General features: G+C 40.5%; 2 protein-coding genes across 5 annotated transcripts; both read right to left on the bottom strand.

Moving 5' to 3' along the window:
- Positions 1–812: 812 nt before the first annotated feature.
- Positions 813–4,746, bottom strand: ube2ib (ubiquitin-conjugating enzyme E2Ib). The gene is made up of 7 exons (XM_086064989.1): positions 4,582–4,746; positions 3,295–3,373; positions 3,138–3,221; positions 2,876–2,948; positions 2,472–2,581; positions 2,066–2,145; positions 813–1,598 (listed from the first exon to the last, which is right to left on the bottom strand). Exons 2-7 carry the CDS (start codon positions 3,358–3,360, stop codon positions 1,535–1,537), a joined length of 477 nt encoding a protein of 158 aa, XP_085921115.1. The 5' UTR covers positions 3,361–3,373; positions 4,582–4,746; the 3' UTR covers positions 813–1,534.
- A 3,724-nt stretch (positions 4,747–8,470) lies between these two features.
- kctd5b (potassium channel tetramerization domain containing 5b) lies at positions 8,471–21,892 on the bottom strand. Of its 4 annotated transcripts, XM_086065300.1 has the most exons (8): positions 21,463–21,892; positions 15,607–15,715; positions 15,361–15,452; positions 14,116–14,211; positions 13,812–13,916; positions 10,547–10,672; positions 10,205–10,273; positions 8,471–8,756 (listed from the first exon to the last, which is right to left on the bottom strand). In XM_086065300.1, the coding sequence occupies exons 1-7, from the start codon at positions 21,682–21,684 to the stop codon at positions 10,229–10,231; spliced, it is 795 nt and encodes a 264-aa protein (XP_085921426.1). In that variant the 5' UTR covers positions 21,685–21,892; the 3' UTR covers positions 8,471–8,756; positions 10,205–10,228. The 4 variants fall into 4 exon arrangements, with proteins under 4 accessions (XP_085921426.1, XP_085921427.1, XP_085921428.1 ...); XM_086065301.1 differs by lacking the exon at positions 10,205–10,273; XM_086065302.1 differs by lacking the exon at positions 13,812–13,916 and having other exon boundaries at positions 21,463–21,891.

The raw sequence follows: 21,892 nt of genomic DNA, 5'->3' as shown, positions 1-21,892 counted from the left end.
AGAGAAAGAAAACGACAAACGTAAAACCAAAGTAACATGATTTGGCTCACCTGTATCGAATGTACAAAGTGGTGAAGGGAGTGTTACTTATTTTCATACCTGTCTTCAGTGGGGGGCCTACTAGATAAGATTTCAAGGGAAACTTGACTCATTGAGATATTTTCAGCAGTAAAAAGTTCATATTTTGTTCATTATTTTTCATGCACAATACCTTAAAAAAAAAAAATCCACTTGCTGTCGACTGAAGATATCACCTGGCTGTGCTGAGGAAATAATTAACGACGAATCACGGCTCACCTGTTTTCTGGGTTTGGTCAGCAAACTGAGCCATGATTGGTTGTTTCCCCGTTTCCTGAGCACTGGTTGTCATCTTCAGTCAATGGCAACTGGTAAAAGTTGTTTTTAAAGGTATTAATTGCTCATAAAAAAAAAAGTTATCACATTTATAGACAATATATCTTCTTACTGTTGAAAATGGCTCAGTGAGTCAAGTATCCTCTTCATACAAAATATTAATTAAGACAAAAACGTTTTAAAAGTAAATAAAATGTATCATCTCATCAGATATGAATATTGAACGCAGATCACTAAGGACGTGTTTTGCCAGTTGAAGATGTCTGTAATGAATTCTGCTCTCCTCAGCCAATCAGATGACAGGAAAATGCTGACTAAAACAAAATTGACATCTGATTGGTCGATTCTGAGCGTGGGTAGATTAAATTGGCAATGCAACAAGGGGCTAAAATCTGATTGGATGGAAAAGAAAACCAAAAACACTGGAAATTGAGAGAACACCGTTTGTACAATACAACTTTTGTAGAAAGTTTTATTTACGCCAACACATACATGAACAAAGCACCGTATAACCTTAAAGTCTGATACAATGGTATGCCTACCTGCCTCGGTCATCGCAGCCTTTTTATTCATCCAAAAACCTAGAACACTCGGAATTAACAAAAAGACAGCCAAGGCAGCAGATTCTATCATATGTTACAGCATGCTGAATAGAAAAACCCAGGAAAGAATTAGACAGAACCATCTAGAGACACTAAGTGAAATACAACAGTATAAAAGTGCCATTCATTATACAGCAGTTGAGATACTGACAATGAAATAAGCAGACATTTTTACAATGAACGTGTGGGGGGGAAAAGAAAAAAAGAAAAAAGAGGAGCCCAACAAAAAAAAGTTTTTCCTTGGACATGGATGACGGCCATCTTGCATGGACTCGAAACTGGGTTGGAGTCGCGTCCCTCGCACCACATAAGACAATGCTTTAAAGAAACGAGCGGGGTGCTGAAGCTCCGATCCCCTCTCAGCGTTACGCACCGACTGGCGATTAAAAGCAAAACCAATGGAGCAAAAACAAACCCAAAGACAGGTCAAATGGGAGGGGGGGGGTGTGGATGGCACAGAATGTGTAAAGTTTAAATAGAAGTCTTTAAGCAAGTCCCGATGTGAGGGGAGCACATTCATTGTGACTTGAGCGGGGGAGGTGATTCCTTCTGCCACGGCACGACACCCGTCCTTGCCCTTACGAGGGGGAGAACTTTTTGGCTTGTGATCGGACTCTTTTTTCGTAATCTACTCTGTTTTGGCTGCAAAAAAAAAAAAAACGAAAAAGCATCAGGATCCTGAAATGCCACTTTGTGACAAAGCAAGAAATCAAATCCTTTCCCTCAGGGAAAAACTGCAACATCTGGTGTTCTTTTGGGGAAATGTTGCACCGTGCCACAAAGTCTACTGTATATCTTTTTTTTTTATATATAATTTTTTTTTCAGCAACAGAGACTTCTCCACACTTTGTTTTTTTTAGCAATAATAATATACTTACGTATTACTCTAAATACAGTACTGTATTGGTTTTGAAGCAATCCGTTTCACCCTTGACAATCATGGCATGTTTTTGTGGTTCAATTAATTAAAAAATAAAATAGAATAAAATAAAATGCAGGACTCTCCATCAGTAACTGAAAAGTCCATCTTCATCTTTCTGAGTGGCATTTGACACCTTGTGCTGACATTTTGTTACGTTCGACAGACTGTTACAGAACGCGTGTCTTACCAGTAGATTGTGTAAGCCTCTGCTTGGGCTGGATCCTGGATATTGGGCTCGTTTAGGAGTTCCTGAATACCTAATAGGATCTGCGGGAGAAATTACCCAGAGAGAGAAAAAAAAAAATGAAACTATATATATTTTTTTAACTTGTATTTTCATGTGAAGCGCCAGAAGTAACTACCACCAAATAGGGTCACTTAATTGAGTATTGGCAACATGAATTCATGAATACGCATTGCCGATTTTAGACGAGCCGTTGTGGTGAGTTAGTTGTGCTTTGCAGAGTCTACTTTTTCAATATCAAATGAACACAAACAGAGAAAGAGATTTTCCACTTAAGACGTTTTGAAATGTTCGTGTTACTCGTTTCGTCATTTCAACCCTTATTGATGGGAGCTTATGCAGTGCAAACCTGCTTTATTGTAATGGCCGGTCTCCAGTCCTTGTCCTCCTCTAGGATCGAAAGGCATACGGTGCCTGATGGATAAACATTTGGATGAAAGAGAGGAGGCTCAAATTTACCTGTGAAAAAAAAAAAAAAAAAAAAAGCTGTTACGAAATCAGTGCGATAACCACAACAAACAAACACAAGCATGTACCATCTGGACACAGCGCACTTGATATGTAGCTATTTGCTATTGTGACCATGAAATGGAGTTAGTGGAAACCAGTAATAGAACAGAGACACTGTAAAATCCGAGGAACGCATTGTAATAATCTACACGAGGAAGAGACCAACAAGTGGCCTTCTATTCCACTACGGAGACTCCCACTTGCATCAAAGTAAACATGCTAGGAAAAAGGAAGGCAACTCACATTTTGGAGGCGATGAAGGATAGTCATCCTTGAACAACATGCGCAGTTTGAAAAGGCCTCCTTCCCACGGAGTCTGGTGACACGCAATTATGTGATCAGCTTCGCAAATACGGAAGATCCGAGTACGGCTCACGCGTTTTGATTTCGAAATTCAAGCAAGTGTTGAACAGTACACTGTACACATCTTATATGGGAAAACAATCACATGTCTCATTTGAAATGAATTCTGTTTAATTAGAATGATCATTAAATGGAACTTTACCCCCTTTTTGCCAGGGATGGCACACTCCCAGTTCATGAGGTTCATGGTTCCATCCGGGTTTTTTGTTGGTACAGCAACAAATCCCTGTAGGGACAGAACAGACATTCAGGAGAATGTAACATGTCTTGCCATTGGTGAGGGTTCAATTTATACTTACAAAAGGATGATCCTTCCGCCATGCTTTGCGCTCCTGGGCAAGCCGGCTCAATGCAATGCCAGACATGATTTGTGGACTCCTATAATGAAGAAGTAAAAACTATATTAAAACTTAAACAGAAGCTCTGAGGTGTCAACCAGCCCACAGGCCACATTGCAGTTATGGTTTCCCTCGGCCCTTTTGACATGTAAATTGTGACTTGGTTAGTCCCGTTGACACAGCTCAACCGCCTGGTTACAATAATAACTAGACTACTTTCATTCCTATCAATGGCATCACACCGTGGGAAATTACACCATTCCACTTATTTATTTCAAATAACCAGCATTTTGTTTGTCTATCTATGCCACTGACATATAGTGACAGATAGAAAAACATAATGTTTTTATTCTGTGTATTGAATTTTTGGGACATTTTAATGTGTGTGAGCCAGGTACATATTTAACCTCAGCAACGAATTATCTTGAGCACACTACTTGCAGCTTTTAACTTTAATAAGGTAAAACGGAGTAACCCTGTCGCTTATGTTGCTCCAAAAATGTGAACTGTGAATATAAAGGTTGCATTTCTCACAAATGCGGACGTTCAAAACACGAACATAACAAGTTGCCACTCTGCCCTTTGGCGTTTTAACGGCTTTGTTTATGTGCTCCATTCGTTAGGGTGCTGGCGAGAAAACAGACTTTTAAGCTTAAAAAGTGACAGATTGGACCGGTTTGTCTTTACCGCTAGGTGGCTAACAGAGCTAGCTCCCCACCGTGGTTAGCATGTCCATAATTTCCTAGCTTTAAGCTAAGAGTAGTGTGCTTTTCCACTTCCTATTCTATAAAGACCTAACTTAATATTGTTCTTCACGGTTTCATCTCTTCGTTTTTTGGGTCAGGCGGAGTTAAACGCGCTTAGGTAATTGATTAGCCAGCTAGCGGGTTAGCTCGCGAAGCTAACTCATGTGCGCCAGAACCACCAACAGGCGCAGTTAGCGACTGTCACGGCCTGATGCAGCACAAAAAATGGCGCAAATGCACTTGATTTGAACACATTCCGCCAACAAGGAGCGGAACCGCGGAACAACTCGCAGTCCTTCCATACATCCCCCGCGAGCCAGTCGATATTCGGTTAAAAGAAAACAAGCGAGAACGTTAAGAATGAGGACAAAGAACATCTGCGCCGGGGCGCACATTACATTAGTGCATTATAAAACTAGCGAAAATGGCGCAAAAGGAAGCGGGTAAAAGAGCTTTATACGCGACAAAACTCGCGCGTTCTGTCGTGGAGGTGCGCTCTTACCTTTCAGTGTGCTTGATTTGGCTCGGGGGACAAAACTATGGGAATTAAACGTGTTCAAATTGCGTTAAACCTTGTAAAGTTTCCCTCCTGAAGAAAAAAAAAACACCCGCTTCGACTCAAGCCAGACTCAAAGAGGATCGAGAAAAATTTCATCCACCGTTTACTTCCGCCTTCGCTTGAATAAGAACAGTACGTTCCACAAGTCGTTTTTGGATGTTTTAGTTTCCGTCTTTTTAAATGTCAGCAATTCTTGCATTAAGAACCGGTTGAATTTCATATTTTGTTTCATTCGAGTAGAGTAGTTTCTGCTGATTAACCATAAAGATTTCAGTCGTTTCTTTCATCAACTTTAACAGGTGCTAATTTCCTCACACGCCCCTTGACGATGAATAACTGTGGACACACCTTGCAAATATACGCGGGTGCTTTTTGTTGAATTACCTTTTATTTTACTATGCACTTTTCATGGACGAGCAGGAACGCTCACTGGTTTCTATCTTGATTGCTTAAATATCTTTGAGTGGTGGGCGAACTTTACGCCTGATTGATACATTACAACATTTTATGTACATTTAAGACAAGACATAAGAGGAAATTTATCAAATATAATGCATAGAGTTTTACCATACCATTTCATGATTTATTTAAAAAATATATATATATATATATATATATGTAAATTAACTAGTTATACTGTATTTCTAAACTGGCAATATTTGCGGCAGCTATGCTCCGGGCGCACCATTTAAACACTGATGCATTTAAAGGACAGAACGAAAGAGGTCGCTATTTATCATAAAACAAATCATGGTGAACAACTATTGCTACTCCCAGACAGTTGAAGTTTACGATCAAACTAAACTTAAGACAAGGAGAATGGCACGTTGTTTATTTTTAAAAATTCCTTAAGAATGCCCCTGCTAGCTTAATGCTAAAATAAAATGCAAAACGCTACTGGTGGGGCTAATAGTTGCGATAACCGTTCCAGCGACGTATACCGTATTTGACCACAGCAAACAGTGGCGCAACACATTAAGCAGACAATTATCACCCATCTCAGTAAAGCCAAACTCTGGCTGGTAGGGCTTTTTTTGCTTTGTGGAAATGGTTTAGGTTACTCATTTAGGCACACTGCCCCCCAGTGGCCAATGCAGGCCTACCAGTGGGAGCAGCACAATGAATCCCACTTCTCCAATGAATTGAACAAGTATGTACAACCAACCGATTATTATATTGACCGTTTTTATAACCGCTTATAGAGAGCCATTTTCTTTAAAACCACGCTAAATAAAATAAATCCACTCAGACTCATATGAATGACAACTTTTTTTTTATTGGGTTTTCCTTGCGCAAGACCACAATAGATTCATCCCCTTAACCTTATTCAGTTTATACACATTGCATAAGATCATATAGAAGTGATGTACTAAGTGATATGAGGACATTAATCATTGATGTACCTGTCAGATCAAAGGGAAAAAAAAACCTGACAAACCATTCTTTTACACTTTTACAAATGTAATCTCGATTCATGCATGGCGGTGGTCTGTGGCTTATTAAATGCAAAAAACAAACAGGGCACTTAAGAGTAGTAGGCTACAGCTCTGATAAGATTTTCCGTCACACACAAATATTACACATGCCACATGATCAACTGCACATGACTGTGAAGGGCCGTAAGCATCGGAACACCTCGCCAGAACGTCTCCACTGAGGTTACAGAACCACAAACAAGAAAATAAGAAATCTCATTGCAAAAGGTACCCTCCCGCCTTAAACACGCAAAAAAAAAAAGCAACTGCTCTAAACCCCATAGAGGTAAGTTTTGTCAAGTTGCCAACAGGAGGGCGGAAATCAAGATTGTCTGCAACGCTCGAGTGGGCGGATGGCAGGGTTGGCGCTACACCGGGGGAGGGAGAAACCCGTGTAGCCCCAGTTGAACCCCTCCAGCATTTTATTTGATATTTTAAAATACATTTCTAAATTATTTTCTCAGCCCCCTTCCACCCCCCCCCCCCCCCCCCCCCTTGAACCTGGCGGATGGAGTGTCCTTAACATCAGTCAGCATGTCTGTGTTCATCACTACACGCGGAGTGCTCGTTGCCATAGGCGCCATCACACACCGTTTTTACATGCATTAGGGAGTGCAACACTGGGCACGTTTGGAAGGCTTCAGAATACTAGAGCAAATGTAAACACGGCCTAGCACTTGCAGAACATCCACTCGACTCCGATTGAACCTTTTTGCTAATCTAATTTGTAATTGTTTTTTTTGTTGTTTTTTTATACTTAAAAAGCCCTTTTGTGAGGGGAAACGTGTGTCTATATCAAAAAACATGCATCAATACTTAGAAAACGGCTTTCGTCAAGTGTACGTGTGAATAAATGGAAGTGTTGTTAAACGAGTCCATATGTACAAAGTGTGCCGGCAATAATAATAATAATAAAAATAAAAAAAGAAGACGTTTGCTCTTCCCTGACACTCAAGATCAATGTGTGCAAAACACGTAAGACATTGGATTTTGGTCATTAGGGGAGGAGGGGGGGAAAACAAGGCAACACCAAATGATTAATTGTGAATTAAATCGTTTCAAACTATCAAAACTGCACATCAAACCCCCCCCCCCAAAAAAACCTTTAAAAAAAAAAAGTGTTTGAAATTGCAGTATGTACAGTAACATTACAGGCTGTTAGCAATGTGCACAGTGTCGTTCCCCCCCCCCCCCCACCCCCCCCCCCCCCCACCCCCACTGTAGTGCTTGCAATGCTGTGTATTAACTACACATTTCAAAAATGTCTAGTAGAATCTATCGCACGGCAGGAGAAAAATATATATATAATGTAACAGTCAACTTCAAAGCCAAGTATGGCTTTGTTATTGTTAATAAAACATGGAGAGGCATGTTCTCAGTGAAAAGACACCTTGTTCAATCTCACTCAGAAAGCTCTCAAATCCTGTACAAACTATGCAAAAACAGAGGGTAATAATCTTTTTTTTTTCTCTCTTTTTGTTGTTGAAAAAGATCCAGTACAACTTCCATTTGAAGTCGCGGTTTTTCTATACAGTGTACAAAACGTGCATTTTTTTTTTTAAAGAGTTAAATATCAATATTGTTTTTTTGATTATTTACACCAAAACTAAATTCTCTGGATATGAACAGAGCTTTTGTTCACTGTCTTCAAAAAAAAAGAAAAAAAGAAAGAAAGAAAGAAAAAGTTCCAGTCCACAATCCTCCTACACCCCAAAATACTTCTTCTACCCCCAAAACTGATATAAAAAGAGATGCTCCCTCAAACAAAATCAATACAAATAAGTCAGTCTGGGGGGGAAAAAAAAATGTTCCTGAAATTGGACAACATTACCGTAAAACAAAACTACATCATATAAAGCAGTTCACTTCCAATATATAAACATGATGTCTCCAATTAAATTATTTAAAACAGAGTTGTTGTTTTTTTGTTTTTGTTTTTTAAATGAGCTGCAGCAATTTTGAGTCTGAAATGTCCTATTTAAGAGGACAAAAAGGTTGAACTATTATTACCACACTAATGTGGATTCAAGAGGCCTTGTTGGAAGACAGTGCATGGCGCTACAGAATGATGCAGTAGGTACCATGACCACAAACCTCGACGAAGCTGCAAAAAAAAAATAATAATAATAAAAAAAAAAAAGATAGAAAAGTGGTTGACTTCAAAAAAATTTTTTTTTTAAATAAATGCAAATTCCCTTCTTGCCATCTCCAAACAATGTGACGCTTTTGAATTACAAAGAGCGTCGGGATCCCTTGCCAGATCAAGCTGGAGGATATCATTAAGTCAATAGATAGATAGATAGATGACCCTGAGAGAATCACTGGCCGATATGATGACGGCCATGTTTTTTTTTCAATTAGCTTAATTATTATTATTTTTTTAAGTAAGGAAGAAGAAAAAAAAAAAACTGCCAAGTTTATAAGTTCCAGTTCAAATGTACAGGCACCAATTGTCAGTAAGCAGTCATATTTACATCCAAAACTAAAATGGAGGGAAACGCAAAAGAAATGCACAACAACACCCCGCTTGGATCTCCTCTTGTGCCAAATAGTTTCCCACGAGGATGATATGTTTGCATCATAACACCTGGAGCTCCTAATACTCGGTCGTCCTCACATACGCGAACCTCTTTCCTGGAGAATCTGTTCGGGAGAAAAAAAGTCAAATAAAATGGAAATTACGAGACAGTATTTAGGTGACGTGAAAGCAACATTTTTCATTTTTTGCAGTGCGTGAAATCAGTAAGCTTGATGGAGAGTTGAAGCGTGAACTAAGGAAGGTTCCTGGAGAATTTTGAGGCACTTGTGACTCCTCTCCTCCCCGCCCCCCCCCCCCCCCCCCACCCAGCCCCCAATTGAGTTATAACATGTATGGAGCCCCTAAAGCAGGGGGCTGCAACCTGCGGCATTTTTTTTTTTTTTTAGAAAATATTCTTCAAATGAATTAATGATTTATATATTAAAAAAAGAAGAAAAAAATAATTAAATATTTTTAAAAAATCAAAATTTTTAAGTAGTCAGAAAAATATATATTTTTTGATTACCTAAACATATCCAAAAAATGTTCATAAAACCTCCAAAAATGAAGAGGAACATTATCATAAACTGCCCATGAAATTGCCAAAGCATTGAATAAAAAAGGCAGAAAAGAAAATGTCCAAAAACAAAAGGCAGAAAATTACCATAACATATTTTTTGAATTGCCCCTCACAAAAAAACAATGACATTTTATTTAAAAAAAAAAGAAAAAGAAAAACAAGCAGAAAAGAAAACATTCAAAAAGTAACTATAAAATGTTCCAAAACACAATAAATCACAACAATTACCATAAAATGTCCACAAAATTGCCAAAAATTTGCTGGCAAAAAAGACAGGTAAAAAATAGCCATAAAATGTCCCAAAAAGGAAGTAAAGAGCCAGAAAATGACCAGAATATGTCCATAAAATTGCTGAAAAATGTCTTACAATTTAGAGAAAGCCGGAAAAGTCTATAAATGTATGAAAAATGAGGACACGCACACAAAATCCAAAAACTAAAGACGAAAAGTTGAAGAAAATGAATGTCAAAGCATTTGAAGCTGTATATTTTTGTGTTTAGCTCTAATTAGCTCTCGGGCCTCTCGGTACATTAGACTAACACTAACACACCGTTTCCTTCATCACAATCTTCAAATGTTTTGCGGCGCCAGACACATTCTTGGTTATCTATTTGTCCTTAAATGGCCTCTTTTTGACAGGAAAGGTTGCAGACCCCTGATCTCAAGTGACACGGGGGGGGGGGGGGTAAAAAAATTTAATATGCTTCTTTGTCGTTTGAACGAGAACGTTTCTCGTTAGTGTTCTCATTCTAATAATAAACCTACAACCCCCCCCCCCCCCCCGCATTCATTAGCTTGAGCTTTTTGACAGCTACTCAAATTCATTTCCAGCTGGAGTTGCTCCTGAAGGCACATCAGAAACCTCTCAGAACAAGAGTAACACGTCACCAAGGACATAAAGGCAAAGTGAAAGGCTAGGAAGGGGACGGGGGGGAGACGGGGTGGTGGTGGTGGTGGTGGGGGGGGGGGCACTATCGCCAGTTGAGCGCTCACCAGTGAGTTTGTAAGTACTCAACCCTAATCAGAATCATTCATTTCATAATCCGTGTCTTCGTCGTCGCTCTGAGCAACATGCAGCATGCGGACGGCACAGAAGACAAGAGAGACACACGTTTTTAGAAACAACAGACTTGAATGAGAGGTGGACACGTGCGGGAGAGGAGGGAAAGGGCGGAAAAACCAACTCCAAAAAAAAGAAGAAGCAGCACAAAACAGATGTTAACCATTGACACATCACATGCAAAACATATGTACAGTACACGACGTGGTGCAAAGACACAACCTCAACGGGTTCTACTTTGCCTACATTTGCCCGCCCCCCCCCCGGACACACACCTTCGCCTTCTCGCTGGGCTCACTGTTTGTCCCATAGGATTGATTGTGCAGCTCCTTGGAGACAACACACAGGAACTCAGCTTGGTCTTCGTTGCCGTAGTTGTAAGAAGAGCCGATGCTGACCAGCTGGAAAGACAAGACAGCAAAGATGAGTAAATTATTATTATTATTTTTTTTAATGTACACAATTGGGCGAGTTGATGAGCTTCCTGCAAGAAACTGAATCAGTTACCCTTTGACAACTTTAACAGTACTTTTTCAGATTACAACAAAACAGGTACAGTGGTACCTTTACTTACTCTTTTTTTTTTATTTTTTTTTTTTACTGAATTGATAATTATTTTTGATAAGCAGTTATTTGTTTAGACAAGAGTTCAAAATTGTCCAAAATCCTCCAAAATTAAGCATTTCTGGAGGAAATATTTTCACATTGCGGTCGTCCTCCATGAAAGCAGCCAAATTATCTTTGTGTTTTTTTCAAAACGAACCATTTGCAAATATCTGCTTCTACTTGGGAAAACCAATCAACATTTTTGCGGACCAAAGCAGTAACTGAATCACTGTTTATTTGTTTAGGCTTTTTCTGCACGGTCCATTTGAAATCGCATCATATTTTTGAATAAAAGTGACAAAAATTAAAAACTGGAAAAATTAACCAGAACAGATTAATCAATTAAAAATAATTTTTAGTTGAAGCAGATAGGAAAGCAAATAATTCGCTCAAGCCCTCCCCTACCATTTTTTTTAAAATAGTTTTTCTAAAGAAAAAAAAAGTTATATAAAATCAAAACAATAATAATTTAAAGAATGTGTGCCTTTAAGGGGCGTGGCTGAGTAAGTGACATCAGGATCAGGAGTCTGGTTGGCTGCTTATTTCAGTGTGAGCTCCTTGAGAATGTTCTCATTATATGAACATTTGTGTGTTTTATCATCTATTCCATTCAACACTTTGGCTCTCCTTGCCCACATGTGAGGGTGTCTCAGCACAGAAATTGCTCCATCCAACCCCCCCCCTCACTTCACTTGAGCAGCAACTTAAATGAAGCCTGGCTATTAAAACAAAAAACAAAAACAAGCAATGGCTCATAACTTAAAACATTTGTAAGTTTAGGCATTTACTTGCAAGTCAAGGTACCACTGTATATTGCAAAATGTTACCCTTTAGTATCTTTTACATTTGTAGACAGGTACACAATTACAGACAAGAACAGGGAGAACAAATTAAGGGTAAAAATGAAAGCATGTGCCTCCAGAAAAGAGCAATCAGAATAACCTACAGAAGGTAATAACGCAAAGACACCAAATATGGTCTGCTTACAGTGACTGAAAAACTGAAGAGGGCGGGGAGGTGTGGGGTTGGGGGGGGGGGGTGTTTGGGGCTACTCGACCACATGAAGTCAACATGCAACTTCACAAGTCAGTGAGGAACGTGATCGGGTCAGCGCGAGCTTGTTGTGGTGAAACGCAAATTATTATTCCTTTTTTTTTTTTTAAACACATTTAACCAGTCAACTTCTCGTCCTTCAGATCTCAACGGCGCCTACAAAGTCGTAAAAAATGTCGAGCACTGAATGAACAAACTGTGTATACCCCGAAAGACGACAAAACAAAAACAAACAGCAAATCCGGGTCAAGAAAGCCCGTCTGCCCTCCCTTCGACTGCACAGCTTGATTACACTGGCTACTTGTAAACATTTTGTCCCTTGTGCACGTGTCCAAACAGGCAGTCAGTAGACACTGCTGCTGCAGTCATGTTGCTCCTCTCGGAATTTTTTTTTATCTAAAACAAAAAATCATAAACCGCAAAGTGAGCAAACATATACCTCCCATATTTTTCTTGGAAAGGATCAAACACTAACAAACCTTACCTATGTGATAACATCATGTCTGATCATTTAGTTTTGTATAAACACAACTGAAAACAGAAGATTAGCACGGATGCTTATAATATACCCTATCGCCGATGTTAGCTGACACCCATGTCACTCACCAGGCGAGGCCCAGCCGTTTAAACACTCAAAGTCACAGATGACGCGGTTTCATTCACATTTTGTTGTTCAAAACTCAACTCAATGCAATCTATAGAGCACTAAACATAACCACAGTTGTAACCAAGTGCTGTAATTAAAAAAATAATAATCAGGTGTCAGGCGATTATTTTTTTTAATCGTAATTAATCGCATGACTTCAATAGTTAACTCGATTAATCGCATATTTTTTTCTGTTCAAAATGTACAATAAAATATTTTCATACTCTTGGTAACATAAAAGTGGATTTTTTTTTAAACTAATATGGCTACATCTTTTAGTCATTGATATAGTAATTTTATAATAATTCATAAAATTGTCATTTTTCTGCCAGTAGATGGCATAATTGCATTTGTAAGACGTTAGTGACAGCTCCATGCATTTTTCTTTTCATATTAAGAGCTATCTAATCTTTAACATGAAGTCACTTGTGGAAATTTGGCACATTTTTAAAACCGTAAAATAACTTGACCCCAGTCTTCACAAACATATGCATTTAAAAAAAATGTATTATTGCTCAATTTTGACGTGGACTGCATTGCGACTTGAATTCCCACAGTACAGGCTTTCCAAGTTAGGGGTGATCATTAATCGCGCATTTAAAAAAGTTGTGGCGTTACGAACTTTAAATGAACTCAAAATGAACGCACTCATTTTGACACACCTAAAAAAAAATACAATAATTCATAGTTCATTATTATTATTATGAATTAAACAAAATCAATCTTCATCTGATTACTTGATAAATTGATTGTAGTAGTAGAATAATCAAATTGACAGCTGCAGCCCTTTAAATTCGAACCATGTTAAACTGGCCAGTAGGTAATTGAAGATAATTCCCCTTAAAACAAATTCTTGGAGGCCCAACTTATGTTTCGAGGAGTTTCTCATCTAACACGTGTAAGCAGATTAGCGATTTTAGCTCTGGATGGAAACCAAGTGTAGCTCCTGTATAACAAATCAAAAGTTGCGGATGACAAGCATAAAAAAATAAATAAATAATGGGAGTCAGGTATAACTCAAATACAAATCATACGAAAGCGTGTGCCAGCCGTTCTTTGTTGGTCTAATTTGAAGAAGCAATATGAACAGGATCAACTCAAAGAACGTCTCCTGTTAAATGTGTTGGACTTGGGACAAACTGTCCAACTGGGGGGGGTGGGGGGGGGGCTGTGTGTACGGGCAACAAGGGGACCATGCAGTGACCAGCCCGTGGACGGAAACACGTGGGACACACCTCTCCGCTGTTGTTTGGCAAAGCAGACTCCTCTCCCTTCACCTCCCTTGACACAATGAGTAGAAACTCTGACTGGTGGGCCCGCCCGTAACCTATACTGACAAACTGCAACGACCAATCAGAGCACAGAAGGGACGCCCGGGGTCACGTTTTGCGCACATTCAGAGAGAAGGGAGTTGCCGGTTTCGGCTTCGGTTTGGACTATGTGAGCGTAGCGGGGTGGGTGAAGCACATGGAAAACAGGACTGCGAATGTCATCCCTCCCCCCCCCGGGGCTCCGCCCCCTCCCAGGAAGACGCGTTACCTGTTCAAATTTCCAGCCGTCCGACATGGTCGACACCATCTGTGTCAGTTCCTCTTCCTGGCACTGAAGCACTCGGTACACATGCTTCACTGGCACCTGGAAAAACGGTTGATTGACAGTTGATTGGGGGCGTGGTTTCGCCAATCTCGTAAGGTGAGAAGATTTTGATTTGTCATGATATTGAAGCATCATTTTACATAACTGCTTTTTTTTTTTTGACCATTCAAATTCGACTTCTCTGTGATGTGTCAAATTTACATTCATTTTTATTTTCACTTTTAAAGAGGAAGCCAAGCCCCAAATTTTCTTTAGATTATGTTGTATGTGCTCCCCACGAGTCTAAACAAGACATTCGGATTTATATTGTGTTTGTGGAATATGAATAAAGCAACAGAATCCACCAGTTTTTTATCTCTCTAAGGTGGCGGCCATTTTGCCACTTGAAAACGGCATCACAGTTGCTCAGGGCTCAGAAAATGACCAATTATGGCTCACCTGTTTGCCGAGTTTGGTCATGTGACATTCGCAAGCTGAATTAAAGCAGCAAAATTCATCCATCAATTTTCTGAATCCACTCTTAACAAAAAAAAAAATCTAACTCAGGGGGCGGCCATTTTGCCGCTTAAGTGTCGACTGAAAATGACATCACAGCTGCTGAATACACGTGAGCCGTGATTGGTCGTTACCTAAGCCACAAATTTTCGTATACACCCATTAGCCTAAACGTGGTGTGGAATATGAATAAAGTGGCTAAACCCACCAGTTTCTACCCATCTCGGGGCGGCCATTTTGCCCCTTGAAAATGCCGCCTAAACAAGACATTCGGATTTATATTGTGTTTGTGGAATATGAATAAAGCGACAAAATCCACCAGTTTTTATCTCTCTAAGGTGACGGCCATTTTGCCACTTGAAAATGGCATCACAGTTGCTCAGGGCTCAGAAAATGACCAATTATGGCTCAGCTGTTTGCCGAGTTTGGTCATGTGACATTCACAAGCTGAATAAAGCAGCAAAAGTCATCCATCAATTTTCTGAATCACTCTTAACAAAAAAAAAGTCGAACTCAGGGGGGCGGCCATTTTGCCACTTGAAAATGGCATCACAGTTGCTCAGGGCTCAGGTAACGACCAATCGCGGGCTCGCGTGTATTCCGTTTGGTCACGTGACATCCACAAGCGGCAAATTTGGGGCTCGGCTTCGCTTCTAAATTGAGAGAATATTTCAATGCAAAACGTCTGAACACCTGTGACGTCTTGCAGTCCCTTTCCCTGATCTTGTCCTTGATGAGCTTTATTAATGATGTGATGTTGTAAAATTCGGCTTCTTCCAGAACACCTGAAATGACATAAAAAAAAGTATTTAAAAAAAAAAATCAGTCTCACAAAAGAAACAAGAAAATGCTTTGCAGGCATAAAGATTTAGGTTTACACAAAGTGTTGCTAAGCATGTTGAAAAAAAATTAAAAAATAAATCTAGCAATCTTTGTTACCTTCCTCTGCTAAGTCCCTGTTGAGCACCAGTTTCCCATGCCTCAAGTAGTTGAGCACCGGCCCAAAGTAAGTCGGATCTCTGTCAATGAGATAGGCACCAGTTTCATCCTGGGAAGGAAGAAGAGGAGGAACATCAGCGACGCAACGATCGCAAACCCTTCAGCCATCCCTGAACTTGGTTTGAAATGAAGGCAGCGGTTTTCATCATGTGACCTTAAAACAAGCGTCAGCTCCCCGCGTTCATAATCTCTCGAGTGGACTATCACTTTACTACTATTCCCACGGGACGTGGATCTGACCCCCGATTCCGTCGCAACCGCTGGGTATTCCCCGTATTTCTCTAAGTGCTGCGGATTAGGCCGGCTTTTGTCTCGCGGGGGATTGACGGGGCGGGCTGAACCCGCCAAGGGAGCCCGGGAGAAAGCGCCTTGTGGCCCGCCCTGACACAGAACTCCAAAGTCAATCGGAATTTTTGCTCCCATCTTTCCGCCAGGTGAGACCCAAGACTTATTTTCTGTGCGCACAAAAGGCATATTTCATTTGTGTTCTCATTTATGGACAATCCATGCCGATGCTTATGCTAGGAAAGTGTCGGGCTTGGATTCAAGTGCACTCAAATCCCAAAACGGCAGGACAGACCCAAGTCACGTCTCAGGAGTGCTGGGCCTCATTAGACGTGAAGTGTTAATTTCGTCCGTCCAATTATGGGAAGAAGAAGAAAAAAAAACGCCCCAGTAACAAGCTCTTTTATAATATCTGCACTCTGATGGCAGGTTGACCTTCTTTTCGTCGTAAAAATATCCCACTGAAGCCCAACAGACATTCCTTGCTCCATGTCAACTTTTGCCATTTGGGATCTTTAGTCACTTATCTGGCAAAAAAAGAAAAAAATTGATATAATTGTATAAAGAGTCGTGTGGCAACGACCCAAATGTGGATTTTGAAGCTGCAAAGTTGTTTTCAGCATCAGAAACGTCCACTTTGCGTTATCCTATTTGGGATTGGCTGACACACACGACCGCCCTTTGTTAGCTTGTTCATAAACAAGAGCTCAAAGTAGAGCGCATACCTCCACCAAGGCCAATCAATAACGCCAGACTGTGTTCGATTCGGCCATAAGAGCTTATTGGGCATAAATGAGCCAGGAAACAAAAAAAAAAGTGTATATATTTGTACATGAATAATGTATGGTACATTCTTTTTTGACGTTCCACCAAAGTCCTGAAGGTGTCAGTGAACTCATTCACTGCCATCGGCGTTCATTTTTTAGTCGTAGTTTTTCAACGGGGACACGTGGAAGATTGTCGCGTCCAGCTTGTCTGCGATTTTCAGGTTTGCATACAGAAGATAAAAAAAATTCCCGGTAGGTGGTAAATCTCGGCCTCTCACTCGTGCCGTCACGATCGAATAATTTTAGAATCGATGAATCTGATTGATTTTAATTCTGCATCAAGATGTATTACAAAAGCATTTTTTTCCACAAATTACTGTTTATTATTTCATACTTCATATTGGAATAGTGATTTTTATTTTTTTATTTTTAAAGGGGGGGGGTGATGCTGCACTATGTTACCAGTTCGGTCATTGTTCTCCATTGTAAGAGCAGATGTTTGCAAGTGATTAAACACAGAAGGTTATCAGTCGTCTTTCATGAAGGACTACAGAAATCTGTGACCAATTGATATGCTGATATCACAGGATTTGGACAATTTTAAATAAATAAAATAAAAAAAAGGACCCAAATGATTACTCAAATAATAATATCAAATATTTTGTGTTTTTTTTTTTTTTTCACAAAAAGCTTGTTTTCTGTTTTTAGTGAAATTAATCTATGATCTAGTGATGAGGTCAAAATAAGATAAGGTGAGATGAAGCACAAATCGGGCATACTTAAGACAGTTAGAGCGATCTTTGATTTTGTTGGTATGCATAAAAGCCTAAACTAAAAGTCGAGACAAACTGTATTTAAAAAAAAAAAAAAAAAAAAACATCTCCACTTGACTTGCATACTGATGACAAATACGCTGGACTTATACCGGCCAAAAACAATCACTTAACCCAAACATGCCAGATTATATAAAAACGTGTCAACGCCCCCCAACAAGCAGAATCAGGTCAGTTTAGTGTGGGTCAAGCCACATTACATGATTTATCTTGTGGCCGGGCCTCAAAAAGGAGGCATACCACGCAGTGACGGACACGTGTCGAGCACATGATGCCGAGAAGAGCCGTTCGGAGACAACCCTCAATTCGACTTCGCAGGTCACGTTGCACAATTAACACCATCAAAAGGACGCCTCACACGCTACTGCCTCGGGAACATACGGAAGGGAAAGAAAGCATCATCATCATCATCATCGCTCACTGCAGGAGAAAGGAAAGCCGCACAGAAGCAGCGTTTAAAGACGATGCAGTGGAGCGCCGGGTCACATGACTGCAGCTACTTAGCCAAGTGGAAGTCGGATCCTTGTAGCGTAGGAGCCAGAATCCCCCCCCCCCCCCCCCCCCCGGAGTAGAAGCGGTAATGGCATCGTCAAATAGGCCTTCATCTTTTAAATAATACACGCATGGCATCCAGGCCGCTTTTATAGGAAACGCTCCCTTCTCTCATATTTCCGCAAAAGATTCAAACTGGTGAGGCCCGTTTTCAGGCTTCAGGCTGTCGATGAACATTTTCCCTTATGAAGCCTTTGGAAAACAAAGCAAAACAGACTCCAGTCAACAACATGAATAATGCAGTTTTTCAAGAGTAGCGAGGAAGCACGTCAGCATGCATGACTGAGAAATGAACCTCTCGTCTCCTGAGCTGATACACAAAACACAATGCTGCATTTACTTGAGATGTGGGGTGGGGGGGGGGGCGGTGGGGGGGCTGCATATGTCAGGCGGTTGCACTTCTTTGTCACATAAACAGCGAGCGCGGACAAGATTAAATCGACAAGTAATCGATTATCAAATTAATCGACAACTATTTTAATAATCCAGTAATCGTTTGGAGCCATTTTTTTTTTCTTCTTACATTTAAAATGGTCTAAATGCTTTGATTTCAGCATATCAACAGTAATTGTTGACTAATTTCCGGAGTCCTTCACGGAAGAAGACTGATTATCTTCTGTGTTTAATCAAAATAAGACATTTGCAAACATCTGTTTTTACTTTGGAAAACAATGACCGAACCGGTAACATCATCCCCCCCTCCCTTTAAAAAAAAAATCTATATATGAATACAAAGTTTGAAATAAACACCAATCACTGGTTGATAAACAGTAGTCAGGGAAGAAATGATTTTGTAATACACTTGAATGCAAAATTAAAATAATTCTGAATAGTCGATAGATTAATCAATTCTAAAAATATTAAATAGTGACAGCGCTTTGTGAAAATAGTCTATGGTTACAACACTGAAGTCCTTATAAAAGTAAAAATGAATCATCCCTGTAAATTTGACAGCACAATGAAGGGCGTTGCTTGGCGATACCAAGCATACAAAAAGAAACGTCAAAATTGTGAAAATTCAAGCCGCTTTCTACCACCCGGAAAAACTGATGCTATTTCATCGAGCATCTTTGTTTATACTTTCTGCGAAGGCAAAACAAGAGAACGACTATCTTCATAAAACGCACATTTTTCAACCAGGTTCTTGTATTGCGCCTCGAACCGAAATTTGCGGCTGGCGCACGTGTTCATTTTCCAACCACTATACATTTATCTTTACGTTTATAATTTAAGAAAAAAGCGGCAAGTGATAAAGCATCCACTAATAACCTTTCGCATACCAAACGCGCTACTAAATCAAGCAGCACTCACGAGAGAGAGAGAGGGGCAGTAATGGCTCAGGGTTCGTCTGTCACGCACTTAAGACACGGGATCGACATGAGCCGACGCGCATTGAAGGATAAACTGACCAAAAAAAGCAAGCAGATTATCGGGAGATTAAAATATTGGCATTCAAATGCAAGATGAGCCGCGGTTGTTCCCGTTGAGCGCAAAGTCGGGCAGATTATAAAAGTGGATGAAAACAAAAGCATCATAGGTGTTAAACCAGCAGCGATGCACGCAACAAAAAAAAAAAAAAAGTGTGTCGCGCCGTGCACGCGGACACTAACTCATTGTGTTGGGACGCTTGCTCGGCGGGCTTGAGAGCCAACAGGCGGCTTGCTGTTCAAAATCGGCAGATGCGTCCTCTCTCCTCCTCCTGCTTGCGGAGCATGTGGAGGCCATTCAGGGAGAGAGGAGTGACTTCATCCCCGGCAGCACCTCACCCCACTTGGCAATGGCTTCTTACTCATGCTGGGCGCCTTGCCACCGGCACCGTGGCTGCTTGCCGGAGGGCCAATGGGGGGGGGGGCACCCCTTTTAGAAGCGGGAGTGAGCAAAGTATGGCTCGCAGGACACACAAGGCCCGCTCTGTTCTACCCAGCATTTGAATTCTAAAAAAGTCCTGTAATGTGTTTTGCATGACATTGTTTCACCTATAAAAATAAAAAAAAACTCTCAAGTGTACCAAAATACTAAATCAAAGATGACACACTGTGTTAACCAAACACCATTCAGTAATTTTAACTACCATATATATATATATATATATATTTTTTTTTTAAATGCTTTTCAAAATGAATGTGTTTCATTAAATAAGTGTGTCCGTTTGAAATGATTTATAAAAATAAAAATAAAAAAAAGTTCGCCCACCCCTACTTTATGCTGTTGTCATATATACTAAATGGGGGGAGATAAATCATATTTTTCTCTGGGAATTAAATACCAAATGTGTTATTTAGGGGCCTATTCGTGGGTCAACTCCTATGTCAATAAAGTTCCAGCACTGGTGTCACAAAAGAGTTTTCAAATCCAAACCCCCCCCAAAAAAATTCCATCGAGGTAATCCCCACTGGAGTCGAACGCACTTTTCCAGCTTTCTGACTCGCATTCATGCAACTTTATGTCATCCGCGTCATTGAAACGGGTTCCCTTGGTGACACCGTTAAAACTTGCGAAAAGGAAAAGAAAAACGAAACAGTTGCTCCAGCGTGGTGATGTTCTTCTTGGCCCCGAACTATTTTGGATGCTCGGGTCACAACTCATCTCATTTCACACACTGATTGAACCTAACCAGCAAAAACTCTTTGTGGAACGTGCTGGTTGATCGTCTGGCAAACATTTAAGGGGGAAAACGCATACATATGAAATATATCTTTCGTGACACCAGTCCTGGAATTTTTCTGACACACTTCCTCAGTGGCACAAAAAAACTATACAAAGAAATGTGAATATACATTGAGCAAAAATCAGACGACACACTTGCGACCACCATATGAAAGAGAGCACAGTTGTAATGATAAAATCGAACCTATTAAAAGGGTACAATTTGCCATCTTGGTTGAGAAAATGTTCCAATTCGCTCGACATGTGTAACGCAATGCAACGGCCTCGACGGGAGAAAGTTTGCAGTTTGAAATTATAAAATTAAAAACAAAATGTGACGAAAGGGATATTCAAACGCCACGGGTTAGGCTGGTTTATTCTAAAAAAAAAAACACCTATAACCTACTTATATGTCACTTATGACTATGAGTGACTTTAATTTAAAAAAACAAAAAAAAATGGCAATCATGTGGTGACCGTAGGAATCTCGTCTTTTAGCTAATGCTAACTAGCTTGGAGAAGGGAGAAAATCCAGTTTACGTTCGGTTTATTATCAAAATACAACACCATCAAGTTAAACGATGATAGTAGCTGCGTCACTAACATCCGGTTGTTCAATAAAGCAGTTAGTAAAAAAACGAGATTTTTTCATCGAAAAGTAAAAACCCACACAACCAAGTGCGGACCCAAGTGCTAACTAGCATAGCATTTACCTTGTCGGAATCGAGCTCCGGGTCAGCTTGGCTCAGCCTGTAAAGAAACGACTTGGGGTCTCGACACAACGTCTGTCGAGTTGTTAAAAAATAGGTCCCGCCGACGTTCAGCCGGATCCATTTGGACGAGCCCGCACCGGGCGGGGGGCTTCTCTCCGCCGAAGAATGGCTCAAACACCGGCGGTGCGCGGGGCCGCTGCTTTCCGAGTTGTTCTCCGCCATCCCTCGCCTTCCTTCGCCTCGCGTCGTCTCCGCCGCCCTCGCCTTCGCCTCGGCTGTTTTGCTGAGAGGCTGACGGGAAATCTCACTAGCTGCCTGCAGCCGCTTGGCTTGCTCTACTCACGCAAAAAGTCCGGGCCACTCCCACCAATAACCCACTCGCGTCTCACTCCATCCGGACTCCGCACTCTCACACGCACACACACACACA

Source organism: Leptonotus elevatus, chromosome 20 (genome assembly GCF_054856555.1).
Source record: "Leptonotus elevatus isolate MCC_2025b chromosome 20, RoL_Lele_1.0, whole genome shotgun sequence".
Taxonomy (NCBI): Eukaryota; Metazoa; Chordata; class Actinopteri; order Syngnathiformes; family Syngnathidae; genus Leptonotus; species Leptonotus elevatus.
Note: the sequence above shows the minus strand (reverse complement) of the source record. Positions and strands in the feature narration are given on the sequence as shown.